The sequence below is a fragment of the Larimichthys crocea genome, chromosome XIII (assembly GCF_000972845.2).
Source record: "Larimichthys crocea isolate SSNF chromosome XIII, L_crocea_2.0, whole genome shotgun sequence".
Classification (NCBI taxonomy): domain Eukaryota; kingdom Metazoa; phylum Chordata; class Actinopteri; family Sciaenidae; genus Larimichthys; species Larimichthys crocea.
Window position 1 is genome coordinate 42,963,679 of NC_040023.1, and position 15,461 is coordinate 42,979,139.

The following is a 15,461-nucleotide window of genomic DNA, read 5'->3' on the forward strand; positions in this document are numbered from 1 at the left end:
GTGATGGATTTTGTCTCTAATAGTTATAATTTTATGATTAAAGAAGCTCATTAAGTCATTACTAGTTAGACCTAGGAATAGATGGTTCAGTAGAGCTGTGGCTCTTTGTTAGCCTGGCTACCGTGCTGAAGAGAAACCTGGGGATAAAAATACTCTGATAATACTAATACTCTGATAATCTGCAGAAAATTGGCATATTATGATAAATGATTGTATTAACAAGGTAGGCAATGAAAAACAAAGTTCTCCAATACAAATCTGTATTCATTTTTTTATATATCCTCTAATGTTTGTTTGCTTTTGGGTTTTTTTGGAATATTGAGGGGTTAACCCTGAACAATTAGGAATTATAAATCTTAGAAGGGGGATCTCTTGAGATGACAAAAGTTCCCAAACTGACATTGCTTTTATAAGTTAAAAATGTTTAGATCCATAAGGAATATCTGGAACAATGCTCTGGATTTTGAAAGATGATTTATTTTTTTATGTTAAATCTGAGAAGTAAGTCAAGCTGTCAGGTAAATGTAAATTTCCCTCTAGATTTAATAGGAAACACTCAAGTATGGTATTTCAAGTACCACAAAACTGGACTCACCTATTGTTCAGTACTTGTACCACTGGCTGATATAATTTCCAAAAGACTTCCAGAGACTTGTCTCTGACTCACTTGATGTAGCACATCTCAGATTTCTGCCGTCTGTATCCGTGTTTCACTTTGACTCTGTGAAAATATATAAGTTTAAACGTGAATTCATTTGGGATCGCACCTTTAGAAAAAACCTGTCAAGTAATGCTTTGTTTTTCCTCCACTGTCTCTTTGTCATATCGTTTCCAATAGCCTTTTTCCTCTGATTTCACACCTCTCCACCATCTCTCCCCTCATCCCCGCCTCCAGCCCTCTGCATGCTGCATGGAGGCATTTGGATCCTTTTTGCCTCCTTAATTAGAAGTGATGGGAAGGTGAGGCTTCAGCAGGCACCAAATGAATAGAGTCATCAAGCTACTTTTCAGGACTATAGCCCAGCCACTTAAGACGCTTTTTCACCCTGTGATGGGAATTTTAATTGCTTACCTCTTGGCTTATAATTGGAGTCTATGAAGAGGCACTCTCTGGGTCTTTAGTATGTGTGCTCTGTATGTGGATTTTATAGGCTGTTTCTTGTTGTTCGGGGAATTGCAGTGTTCGCTCAGGAATTCAAACAAAGCTTTGAGATAGTTGATGACACACGCGCACGGTGTTGTCCTCATAATCAGGGTATTACACGCAGCTCGAGGGCTGTCTTTGATGCACATCTTTTGCCAAGAGAAGCAGGTGAAAACACAAACTCTTATAGTCGTGAAGAGGCTCGAAAGAAAAGTTCAAACTCCAAAATCATTCTCATCTCTCATTTTTCCCGGTCTAATACCTTGTGAGGTCTTTTTCGTGTGTGCGTGTGTGTGACATATTTCCTGGGTTTTCTATGTGGCTTCTTGCTGGAGGGGAGAGAAGGTTGGCGGCGTCCTGCGGTGAGCAAGAAAGAGAGGAAGTTGTGTAGAGATGCAGCTGTCTCTCTGAATGACAGTGTGCTCTGATACTGCGGTAGGTGGGTGACAGACAGTTCAGCTCATCAGACCAACATTGCACACCCACAGACGCAGACACGCCTCTACATTCACTGTGCCGCTTCCACATCAAGCTTCAATCAATACATACATACATACTTTGTGCCAGTGCTGTGTGTATTTACACTTCACCATCTCAGTATGTCTTTAAACAAAAATCACTGGTTGACACTGTGTCACATTTTCAGTAGGTCTCATACATACATAACATTTCATGTTAATGTATGCCTCTTCTCCTTAAGGTAGTAATATTTCAGAGGCAAATATTGTTCATTTTTACATACTTTATTATTCAACTACATTTATTTGACAGCTTAGTTTCCATTACAAATAAAGATTTAACACACAAAATATATGTTCCACTCAGAAAATATGATCCTAGATAGATTAAACTGCACAACAGTATATATGACTAAAATGTGCTGCATTTTGACCAACTAATGCATGAATTCATTCTAATAATATTTAAAAGGCTCTCACCTGTGTGGAGTGTTTTCATATTGCAGCATTGCTATTCATATTTAAGTCAAAGATCTGGCACTCTATTATTCTAACCTATGCACGCTGTTTGAGATCACCACCTCTCTCGACATGTTAGACTTGCACTTGACTTGAATTTGCACTTGCCCTGTGTGAGTAGTAAAGCAAAGAGGATGCAGAGTGTGAGGTTGACAGGTAACAGGTAACAGGTGGTTTTTCACATATAGCAGATCCTCATACCTTCTCATCTAACATTATTAATGACAAGGGTTTAATTTCATGTTTATGCAGAAATGTTTCATCATTTTATTGGAAGCATATCTTCAGGAGCTGGTGTTTTTGCACAGCTGGATTATGTTGATCAGGCTTTTTTTGAATGTATCATACAGAGAAAAATTCTGTCCCGCTTCCTTCTCTCACCCACCCACCTGCGGACTGACACGTTTAATCATTCCATCACTGAGACTCTTCTCTCTGGGACACGACACACACGCATGCAAACACCCAGGTGGATCAAGTCCCTGCAACATATAATTTTGAAGTTTAGAGGAAAGTGAGCCCTATCCAGGTGTCTTCTCTCACTCGGTGTGTGTATGTGTGTGTGTTACCCTCTAAACACCCTCCCTTTTCTTTCTTTACTGATATGAATGGTAATAATAGCTGTCATCTGCTCACCTCACCTCTGAAGCAGCAACCTGAATAACATCATTTTCCCCGTCCTCCTCTGTTCCTGCTGTTGTTCTTTCTAACAGTATGCTCCTGCTTTGGTTATTTGGAGCAGAGCAGAATAATTGCGTGTACGTATTTGTATTTGGGATGTGGCGTCCAGGTGGTTGGCTGCTGATAGGGCAGATTAGACTGAGTGTTGAGCGGGGAACAGGTTGCTAGATAGCTCTCCACTGCTGGGGCAGGCTGATAGCCCCAGATTAAAACAGCAAGACCTGCTGCAAGATAGTAAGACCTTGGTTGGGGTGTAGCTGCTCTTATATAAAACATCATTAGATTAGGATGCGTGCGCATACAACCACCTGGTGAACTGAAGGTTGTCTTTCTTTGTTGGTGATCTCAATGCAGAGCTAGATGTCATTCTTCAGTGTTCCATCCTTTCTACCTCCTCTAACTGTGTGCTTTAAATTGAGTCACTCTAAGGAATGCATTGCTTTGAGGTCACCGTCTGAGAGGATGCTGCAGTATTTCTTCACACAAATGATGGTTGAAAGAGTGCAGCAGTGAGATTCTGGTTTCACACAGTCTAGCGTAGGATATTTGAATGGTTAAAATGAAACGTTATTCATTTTCAGATCTTTTTGCACTGATGGAAAGTTTAGCCTGTAGATGCGTGTTACAGCAAAGTGGGAGAAAATTTTCAAAAAAAAAAAAAAAAACACACAGCTACACAGCAGTAGGTGTATAAAAAGCCCCAGGGACAGCTGAACCAAAAGAAACGTAATGTTCCCATTCCTCTGCTGTCAGTCACATAAATCGTTGCACTATCAGTTTAACCCCAGGTAGAAGCCAGTGGTGCTGTGCCCAGAGGGAACAACACTCTAGATTCACATTAACCCTTTGAACATGAACAGACCTGACAGATACGGCTCACTCAATCATTCCTGCCTACGACTTACTGCTACACACTCTCTACCACCATGTGTCTCCATTCCTAACACACATGCAGTCACTCTTTAATATGCGTAGGCACACAGGAGCGAGTACAGGGGCACGTGGTTGAGATGGCTAGAAGTAGAACAATGAAACCCCCCGCCGACAAGATGGATGTCATCTCAGCAGAGGCACAAGCAGGCCTGCGGGGAACAGCAGATTCCCCCGAGAATAGAGATGGAGACGGAGACTGTGCTGGGGAAATGGGAGAGATAAGGAGATGGATGGGCAGCAGGAGAGAGAGTTTCCAGAGAAGAAGAAGTGAGGGAAAGGAGAAAAGTAAGAATGACTGCAAGATGTTCAGCCGTGGTTGTGCCGTCACCCCTGGGGAGAGCAGCTCTTCTGCCTGTATCCTTTGATAACGACACACAGATGCCAGTTGCACCTCAGCTGCCTCTGTACACATGCAAGAGCCTACAGCAGTGGCTGCCATTTTGTGCCAAAGTCTATTCATAGATCTACCTGCCATAGAGACCTGAGCATAGAGTTTGCCACATAACCCCCAGTGTCTGCAGGATTGGGTTTCGAAAACTGGGTCTGAAATGAAGCTCATGAGAACCAGAGGATGTGCTAAAGCACACTGTGTGACTTTTTAAAACCATTTTGATGCTACACTGACTTGTAATCAGGCGAATGGTGTCGCTGTCATTCCCACTTTACATCCAATCGCACTGATCTCCTGCATGAAGTACACATCCACAACACCAACTATTTCACTGATTTTGGTGAAACTGGATCATATTTCATGGAGAAATATGAAAATATGAAGTTTTTCCTCACTCGAACCGAGGATCTAAGGACAGAGGGTGTCACTCCCTGTACAGATTGTAAAGCCCTCTGAGGCAAATGTACTTTGTGAATTTGGGCTTTACAAATAAAATTTGTTTTGATTTGATTTGATTTGATTATGATGGAGAATGAATTTTAATTCAATTTAACTCAGTATTATTTATATAGCGCCATATCATAACAAAAGTTATCTCATGACACTTTTCATATAGAGCAGGTCTAGATCGTACTCTTTATATTATTATTTACAGAGACCAACAGTTCCACCATGAGTAAGCACTTGGCGACGGTGGCGAGTAAAAACTTTCTTTTAACAGGCAGAAACCTCGGGCGGTGGACGGTGAAGTAAACTGCTGACAACTGTAGCTGCTGTTAGCTAATGTTAGCTCAGTTTGTTAGCCAAGCTGCCTGGACTGTGAGCTCAGGAGGTTTACAGGCCTGGGGCATGTGGGAATTCTGACAGGAAGTGGAGCCGGTGTTGTGTCAGAAACGAGCAAATATAAATAATAAAAATAAGCACAAATAATCTCAAAAGACTTCTTTTGTGTTTTGTGTAAGGTTACCTTTTACCTGCCAGAAAAGAAAGAAAGTAGTTGTCTGTTGTCTTTGTTGTCTTGAGTTGTTTGGCCATGAGTTTGACTAATCTCAAGAGTGTAGAAATGAACAGTTCAGCTTCAACAAAAACTTAGCAATCCGAATCTATAAAAACCTAAATAGCTTGTACTCACAGACGACAGAAGTGTATTCACTGAGAGGAGCAGCCTTGTGCTGCCTGTTTGCCATTTTTGTGCCAAACTCCATCTATTATTCCCCATGCCTCACTTTTTTTTGCTCTCATCATAGTGTGTCTTTGAAGTGAATAGACCATCATCTGTATCTGTGATTGATGTGTGTACAGCAAAGCTTTCATGCTGGATCTTATCTGCAGCCGTATATCTTTGTGACAAGTACCTATCAGTATGTGTGCTGTGTGAGCTCTGCTCTGTGATGAGGCTTTGAAAACGTTTACGCTGTACTTCCACAGCGGAGCTGGAGAGGCTTATTGCCCACAAGGCCATCACCTCTCCTATATTACGTGTGAAAATCATTGTACAATTGTGTGTGTGTTTGTGTGTGTTCATTTCAGCAGGCAGCTGCCATTGATTTCTTCCTCTCAAATACAGCACCAAACCCAACACTACCCACCCACCCGCCATATACTCTTGCATGTGTGTTGTGACTGTGTTGAAGTAAGGGAAGTATGGTATCTGAACATATGTGTGCATAAACAGCTTGTGTGTACAGTATGTCTTGGAAAGTGTTATACCTACTAGCTCCATAGTTGTGTCCACATTCTTAATAGATGGTATCGGACAGTGAAAATCCAAAAGGCAGATTCTGTTCTGAAGAATTGCACCTCTCTCATCATTCTTTGTGACTTCTTCCTGGAAGACATTTTCTAGATGATACGGTAGATAACAAAATGGAAGCAGCAGCAGCAGCAAATTCAAACTCTAATTTCAGAATAAAATGCATTTCAAAAGCTACAAAAGAAAATCAGTTTTCTGGCCCTCAGAAAGATTTCTTCCACTTTAATATGAATGTCTGATCATCTGATCAAGTATTAGTGTACATGCTGGACTCTGCATATTGTAGTAATATGTATTGTAGTTTATATTGGATGGGTTTGGAAAGAGTTGAGGTACTGCTAGTTTGTCTGCTATAGAAGTTCATGCCTATTTCTTTTGAGCTCCAGAGGTGGAAACGTCAGCTTAATCTGTGTATTACTTTTGGATCTGAGCCTCCCAGTGACTGTGATGGAGCCTGATGGACCCACACTGTGTGTGTGTGTGTGTGTGTGTGTGTGTGTGTGTGTGTGTGTGTGTGTGTGTGTCTGTGCGTGCGCATACTGAGGATATAGGAGACTCGTGCACACCTGTTTTCATGTGTCAGATTGAGCTGTGTGATCTGGGGTGTGGAGTCAGGCACAGGCTATGCATAATTCAGCATACAAGGAAGGAAAGAATAGCAAACAATAGCCTGCAGTCGTAGGTGGGGAGAGCAGGTTGTGTTTGGATGGCAGTCACTTTGAGAAAGAGGCCGCCTGTTAGCGTTTCCTTTCTCTTTCTCTTAGTTTCTTTAAAGTCTGTCCTTTACCACACGCTCATCTCAGCTCTACACCTTCATTTTTTATGATTTTTTATGATTTTCATGCACTGTGGGAGTAATTCCTTTATTTTCTAATGAATAATGCTGGCGCCTATTTCCTCCACACTAAACACCTGTAGAAATATAGAATCATTTCACTTTGATTAGCATGTTTGTTTCTTCATTTGTGCCTTCCTTTTCTACAGCTACCCTCTGCTGTACCGCTTACTGTACATGTCTGCCACCACGTCTATGTCCATTCACATTCACATTCATATTTTATATATATTCATATATATATATATATTATATATATATTATATTATATTTTTTTTTTTTTTTTTTTTTTTTTAATTTAATTATGTTTAAGAGCAAATCAAACATTACAGAGCCACTGAAACAAACAATATCTTCTGAGTTTGTATTTTATACATCATTGAAATTACATTACAATTGTTTTGGGGGCAGCTGTGGCTCAGGGGTTAGTCAGCTAATCAGATGATCGGTGACTCAATCCCCAAGATACTGAACCACAAATTGCTTCTGATGCTGCGCCATTGGTGTGTGAATGTGTATGAATGGTTAGCTATGAGTGAATGAGTAGTGTAAAGTGCAGTGTAAAAGCTTGGAAGACTAGTCCATTCAAGTCCATTAACTTTATACTACTGGTCTTTTTTTATCTTAATTGAATGGAGTAGACTGTATCTAATATGTATGATTACAGTTGCTTTATTTTTAAGATCAGAAAATGCATAACAAAAGTCAGATTTGTTTTGCATATACTGTATATAATGCTAATGACACAAGTGATTACTACATGTAAGTCACATTATGTTTTCATATTCAGTAGAGAAATGAGCCTGAAGAGAAATGACTCCATGAAGGAATCCAAATGAATGTCACGTTGAATTGTTCACCTGCTAATTAGATACTGAATTAGCTTTTTTTACTTTCTACACACACACACACACACACACACTGCAGTCTGGATATCTTCCTCCTCCATTCAGCTTGATTGGGCAGACATAAAAAGCAATGATAGATTCAGCTTCAGCACTGCCTGGGACACACACACATACTTACACACCCACCTTGCCTCTATGGTACAAAAATTCACACCATGAATAATGGATAAATACCTGTGTTTCCAGGGACATCAAAAACACAGACAGATGGAGATGGACAGTGAGAGATGCAGACAGATCGAGTGTCTTTGAGCCACTGCCTAAAATGACTGAACGAGCTGCACAGATGCTTTGTGTGTGTGTGTGTAGTTATTTTGTGTGCTCACATAGTTTTGCTCATGTGTGAGTGACAGGCAGAACATATTCATTAGTGTGGCTGTTTCCACTGAGGAAAGAGATGAATTCACGGTTAAAGGTCGAGGAACAATGAACAGGAAGCGGGTGGAGCAAGAAAGAGGAGCAGTCAACTGATGGGGTGACTGATGGGAGGATGAGAAAGGGTGGAATAAGAACAGATGAGAAACTGCAGGAAATAAGTAAAAATGGACTGGTGGCATAGAAAATTCTAAAGGATCATGTCTTCCTCAAACAGGGCCGTTGAAAGGTGTTTGAATAAGTGAAAACCAGCAATAATTAGCATCCAGTGCAGAAAGATGACGGAGCACCGCCCTCACCCTCCCCTTCTAAAGCTAACCCTAATGGCCTTAATGGCACGGCTCCTCCCAGACATAAAGGCCTTTTGACTAAGCTAACTGTACCCCTTTATTTTTCTTAGTGTTTTTGAGTGACAACCCACTTTGCTACTTCATTATACACGGAATAATTAGCACTTAAGCAAGGGTGGGTGGTGCTTGCTGATCATCATACTACGTGCTGCCTGTCACTCTTTGACAGAGAAACAAAAGAACCGGTCTATCCTCGGTAATGAAATTGTTTGCTTACCGAGCCAGTGCCATTACACACTGTGTCTAAATTTGTCCGGATAATTCATCTTCTATTTTGTTCTCCACCGTGATCAATACGAGATGAAATATCTGTCAGGATCGTTTTCACCGCAGGTCTCTGAGATTGAGTCAGAAAAAGTTCTGAAGTTCGTTTAATTGAGAGACTCGGGGAGGAAACGGGGAGCTCAGATTAATAGCAGTCTCCATCCGTTAGTTTCTTGTCGATACAGACTTGTCAGTCAATCCATATTTGTATGGATCTATTGTCAGTCCCAATGTATCGACCCAGGCCCAATGCCGCACGCGCACGCATGCACACACACATAGACACACACATGCTCAGACAAAGAAGCACACACAGTGTTTGTCCATTCATGGAGTGCGATGAAGTTGTCTGCTCTTACACGTCCCAGCTTCAATAATTAATGTGCTACCTCTCTCCTAACCTACCTTTGTTCTTCTTCCCCATGTGTCCTCTTATGTCCATGGTCCACATTTCTTTAGCTCTCTGCAGTACGGGAGACACAGTGTATATATAGAATATATAGAAGTCATTGCAGTCCTCCTTTGACCTTTGCCTGTACCATCCAGCTTTGTGTGAAAAAAAGAGAGTAAAGACTGTTTCTGATGTCCTTGAGAAAACTCTTCAAGCTATTGAATTTATATTGAATGAGACTGGAAATCCCCAAACTCATCCCTCTTCTCCCTCTCTCTCTTTCTCTGTGTTTTTCTCCTTCTTTGTAGCACCATCACTGATCAGTGAGCTGCGAGCAGAGAAGATCGAGCAGAAGAGCATAACTCTGGTGTGGAGGGAGCCCTCGTACCCGAACAGCAGCCGCACTGAATATGAGGTCAAATACTATGAGAAGGTAAAATCCATTGTTATATCATAACCTTTTTTCACTTATTGTTCATACCAACCAGTAAACTGAAGTAAACTCGAAGTCCTCATGTTTGCTGTTGGTATAAATTGAATCCAAGAATCCAGCAGGTAAATGGAGAGCACTAAAGGAATATAAAACTTAAAGGAATATGTATACTGCAGTGATTTAGTGTTGCACTTCCCTAAAGCTGGGACACAAACAAGAGAGATTTAAAGAAGAGCGGCAGCAGAGGCCAAGACATCCTGACTGTGTGACTGTGAATGTTTATGTCTTTTAACCCCGCACCTCTACTCTGTGACGCAGACGTACTGTTACTGCCCACCACTTAGTGTAGCAGTAATGCAGCTGCTGGCAGTCAGAGCTAACTGTACTTATCAGCTGTGAACATCTGGTGTCAGGCCCTCCATGTCTACACTGGAGTCACAGAGAGACCACTGGAACTTTGACAGTCTGAAGCACGTTCACGGCCGTTTGTAATGTATTGTTCGCTCTTAAGTTACTGCTGTCAAAACTCTCCATACCTGTGCTGGATGCACACACACACACACACACACACACACACACACACACACACACACACACACACACAGACTCTGCTGGAGCTTCGACAGTCTCTGAAGCACATTCATGTTTCTGCATGCTAAATGTGTTGTAATGGATGTTGTCACCATGTGAAACCTGCCTCCAAAATCAGTCAATAGCTAAATTCAAGTGCAAGTTTCAAACAGTAGGAGGGAGGTCACTAAACATATTTATAGCACAACATGTAGAATTGAAATACTTTACACTAAAATGTCAAGATCGGAGCCTGAACAACAATACTGAATACTCAGACATTGATTTTTATCTGAAAAAAGTTTGAGCAGTTGACAGCATAGACACCAAAATCTCATCATTAATCATCTTTGGTGCACCACGCTGACAGCAAACCATATAATGAGCGACTGACTCAGTGCATGTACGTAAGGAGAACAGAAACTCAGCACACCGACTGATGTGTGCTGAGTGAAATCATCGTCTTGAACTGCTAACTATTTAGAAGTGTTTCAAACCTCATTGTGCATTTTAGGGGTCAATTATGTCAAACCCATATTACTGCCACATTTTCTCTTGCATTTATGAATAACTGCTGTAATTTCATTGGCCCTCTCACGCTCATTTAAGCGAACACTTAGTCAGATTGTGGCCGCCCGTAAACAGTCTTAGTCTTCACAGTAAATCTGTCATGCACGTAAACCACAGCTGTCACGCTCACGACGCTCCATCCTCATACGCCGCATTTTCTGGCAATGCCAGGTCTTTGTATTTGGCTTTGTCACACTCCTCTCACCCATTTTCACACCTCCTTCTCCTCTCTATGCTTCACCATATTTAATAAAGCACTCGCTCCTTGCTGCTCTACTCCCACATCTTTGAAAAAAAAAAAAGAAAGGAGGGGAAGATTTAGAACCACAATGCTTGAGGAGAGACAGAAGGTATACAGTAGAGGGATTTAAAAGAATAAGATGCCTGTGTGATCGAACCTCACAGAGGGGTATTAGGGACAGATGAAGGGAAGATGACTCGGTGGAAAGATGTTGGTAACATCACAGTAACAGAAAGAAATGGATGAAGGCGCTTTGTGAGGGAAGCAGACGAATGGAGGGGGTGTGAAGGATAGATGGAGAATAACTGAGATTGAGACACTAAGATTGTTGACAGGCCATGAAATGAAAAGGCAACACACTGCAGCAAAGAGCCTATCACAGGATAAAATATGGCACTGCTTAGTCAGCGTGTAGTCATCTTCTTCCTTCTTTCTTTTCAAGATGCAGCTTTATCACACACTGACACTCACTAATATTTATAGAATCACTTGTTAAACATTATCAACAATAACACAGTGTTGACGACAATAATGACTAACTCTGGTAATGACTAGTAATGATTGAATCACTGATTATTCATAACTTGATATTACTTGATATTACAAAGCGTCTCCATCCTTCTTGCTCTCTTCTCTGCTTTCTTTATTCTCTCTTCGTGCACTGAAAGCGAGCATTGTCAACACAAAAACTCACTTCTACTTGCTCACCTCGCTCGCTTTTTGCAGATAAATCAGATTCATGGTCCGAGCTGTACCCTCACTTGGATTGATCTCATTGACATGCAAAGAAGCAATAAGACAGTTTGTTGAACAGAGGCAGAGATGGGAAGTGGGTTGTCACTGAACAGGCAAAGGCAAACATATCAGACAACACAAGCAGAGTAATTATGTTAATGCATGTCACCCACTCACCGGCCTCATTGTGCCCAGTTTTATAAGGCGCAAGTCATTCTCACAGAAAGAAACAGATGTGTATGGAATTATTTTTTGTCACATCAATCCAAACAAAACTTCTTCATTATCAAACAAATATAAGAATTTAAGAAAGAATAAAACACGATTTGAGAAAGAAAATTCTCACTGAGACCAAAAAATGTAATCTCAAACATAAAATTTATGACTTCAAAAAAAATGACAAATATATCAGTCCTTTAAATGTTTGGATAAATATATTTTTGTTTCTTTTTCAGTGAACAGGGTTTTGCTCTTGCTGTTGTCTTTGCGGTTTCGCTGCCGCCTCTCTCTTGTTTGTGTCCCCTGATTTTTTGATTTTTTGCAGTTCTGACACAAACCTCTCAGGTGGGCGGGCTTTTTCAGGGGTGTGTCCCCATTGGCTAAGTAGTTTTTAATTGACAGCTCAGTGCTCCAGAAATAGGTTGCTGCAGAAGGCGGGTTAACAAGCATCTTGGATACTGTAGCAGCTGGCCATTGAGACATTCTATGCATGAATTAATTCCTGCAAGTTTAATAAAGTATGGAGTGACATGGTCAAAAAAAAATTAAATTGTGGCCACAATATAGCTATAACGTGCGCACGAAATACTAATTCATAATATTAATATTATTCCTGGACAGCTGGGTAAGCAAATTGAGCGCACATTCTCTAGAACCTGCAATAGCCTACGTACGGAGCCCCGTGCCTATGTGATGTGCTTAAAGTCTGCGTAAAGGCTATTCCATGTTTCTTTCAAAACACAATAAATATGTTGTAAAATAACTGAAAACATGTGAAAAGACTGAAATGTGGAATTAGAGGTTCAAACTGTTTTTCACCAGTTTTCAGTCCAGGATTTTGTGGGCGGTCCTAAAACAAGACTGTGTGATGTCACGTGGTGGTCATTAACATAAAATTAGCATAACTCTGCTCCCAGCGCAGCGGTATAGCCTTAACGGTATAGACTGTGGTTTTGGTGGCTCAAACATATAGGGCTGAACAATACCAATAATACTGCTAGCTGTAGCAAACATATTTATCCAAACATTTAAAAGACTGATATAAGTTATAAATTTTATGTTTGAGATGAGAGGATTTTCTCTCTCAAAAATGTTTTGTTTGGATTGATTTTGAAAAGTAATTCCATAGATGTGCACTATCTTTGTCTTGTGTTCTGAAGGCCTCTGGAATGAATCATGAGTCACACTCTTTGTTACCGTCTTGAATTTTTTCTCATCATCATCATTTATTTCTAAATGCTCAGGGTGATACTTTATTGAAAGCAGGTTAAAGAAGTCAAAGTCCTCTTGAGCCACCTGAAACTTTCTGACTCTGAAAAGTGTTCCACTCTCTCAATAAATGAAACATTTCCAAAGCCCTTGATGTGGTTATGAAATAGTTTTGCATGTCGCCCAGCATCTCAAACTGAGCCTTGGAAATGAACAAGGCATCTCACAAATGGATTCCACCTACTCGTCTCACTCCCTCCTCTCTTTTCTGTCTTTGTTTTCTCCGTCTCTCACTTGCACTGTCTGTCTCCGCAGGAACAAAAGGATCAGAGTTATTCGACTGTGAAGACTGCTGCCACACGGATCAGTGTCAACAACCTCAAACCTGGCACCACATATGTCTTCCTCATCCGCCCTTTCTCCACGCCCGCCCCCTCCTCACCCCTGTCCTCCTCCCCTCTCTCATCCTCCTCGTCTTCATCCCCTTCCTCTTCCTCCTCCTCCTCCTCATCGTCCTCCTCATCATCCTCCTCCTCTACCTCTTCTTCTTCCTCCTCTTCTTCATCATCCTCCTCTTCGTCCTCCTCCTCTCCACCACCCATCGACTACGGAGCGTACAGTGCTCCCCTGGAGTTGCAGACACTTGGCGAGCGTGAGTACTCGTTTTACGCCTCCTCCCCTCTTCTCCTCACTTTCTCTCCTTTCTCTTCGCTCACCAGGCGGGGGGGGGGGGGGGGGGGGGGGGGTTTAGGCACCTGGCAATCCCACACAATGAGGCGTGCTGCTAGAGTGAGAGAGAGTGAGTGAGTGTGTCTGAGATTATGTGTGAAGATTCAAGATTTTACCAGTAAGCTGTGAAATGCTTCTTCTTTGTGAAAGTTGATACCGTGTCCCACCTTGCATGCTCCGTACCTCTCATGAATTCTTAGACTTATCCAGGACAGTGCTTTGTTATAGCACTGAGCTTTACACAGTTATACAGTTGAACTCACCTGAGAGCTGCCCTACACAAACACCATCTTCCACAGTTGGCCAAATACCAGCTCCACCACAAGATAATTTATGTATTTTGAAGTGGATGGGGTTGCATACTTATTTGTTTTGCTGTAGGGTGAGAAGTCATGTACAATAAAGTTTTTTGGACGATGCATATTCAGTTCGCTCACTTTGCCTCAGGCGAGATCAGGTGTCAAATAAGCGATGACCTGAGATCTCACAAGGCAGAAATACAACAGCCTCGAGTGGCTGCTTAGGAAACACCAACACACAACACAAGATTATGACATTCATGTGTCAAGTGAATTATGCATTAGGAAAGTTGAACTATTGGTAGATTGATTGTATGCAGACAGTAAGAGTTAGAGCACAGAGGGGCATTCCTGTGCCCATTTGAATATATGTTCTTTGTCCAGTGTTTGACGCTGCACATTAAGGTCACATTAACTGCATCTCTGCTGTGTTTCTGGATTGTAAAAGCATCTGTCCATCTGTTGCCTGTAGAAACAGCAGTTAACAAAACAATTAATTCATAATTTAGATCATTAAAAAAAAAGAAGGAAAAAAACGTGGGTACGAGGTCAAAACTTTGAGCCTGAACTTTAAATCTTTACAAACGTACACAAAAAACAGAAAAAGTTTTCCTACAACAAAGACCATGTTGTCTGTTCCTTTGAGTGAATTTAGTGAAGCAGAATCTTAGTACATGCTAGTAGAAGTAGTAGTAGACAGTGTCGTACAGGTCAAGTGTGAATATTAATAATCTCGAGGAGGCTGCAGCTCTAAACAGGTAAACATCAGTTTACCCTCTGCTAAATTCTTATATTATGAAATTAATTTGGCCTTTAAGGTCATCATCTTATTTTAGCACTCATCTCCTGTTCTTGTTCACACTTAATATACGGTAATTGAAGATATGCGCGCTGCATGCTGGTGTGTTAAATTGTATTGTTATGGTGTTAATATGTCGGGTACACTCAGGCGTGTCCATGGTTCATTCATGTGTGTGTTCTTGTTCATGTGTGTAATGAGTGTGTTTTGTCATTTTCAGTGGCACTGGCGTCCAGTGAACAGAGCCCAGTGGTGATCATTGTCGTGGTGTCCGTGGCCGCTCTGATCATGCTGCTCTCCATGGGGGTCGGACTGCTGATCTGGAGGAGGTAGATATGAATATAATACAATGTGCACCTCCTATGGCTCGTTCTAAGATTTTAATACTCTTAGCATGTTACACAAACACACACTGAAACGCACATGTGTGCAAACACTCAATCATAGACTCCATCACATATTCAGTCACACGCCATCCATCATAATCCAGATTACAGTAATCCAGTGAGAGGAGGAGTCCCTTTTGTGAAATGAATGTCCTGTGACAGCGAGCGAATGGCTCAAGCTACATGATAAGCACTCATCATTTAATATGAAACATAAAGAAGCCAGTTTGATAACAGCTCTGTCTGCATCAAGGGGAAAATCCTGGCAG

The 15,461-nt window shown here is 41.3% G+C and overlaps 1 protein-coding gene across 1 annotated transcript in view; it reads left to right on the forward strand.

Annotated features, from left to right (window-relative positions):
• The window catches only part of epha10 (EPH receptor A10), a 146,361-nt gene that overhangs the window by 107,396 nt on the left and 23,504 nt on the right, over positions 1 to 15,461 (forward strand). The window contains exons 6-9 of the mRNA XM_027287191.1: positions 9,311 to 9,435; positions 13,295 to 13,418; positions 13,581 to 13,631; positions 15,027 to 15,135. Coding sequence (XP_027142992.1) covers positions 9,311 to 9,435; positions 13,295 to 13,418; positions 13,581 to 13,631; positions 15,027 to 15,135 — 409 coding nt within the window. The remainder of the gene's footprint in view (positions 1 to 9,310; positions 9,436 to 13,294; positions 13,419 to 13,580; positions 13,632 to 15,026; positions 15,136 to 15,461) is intronic.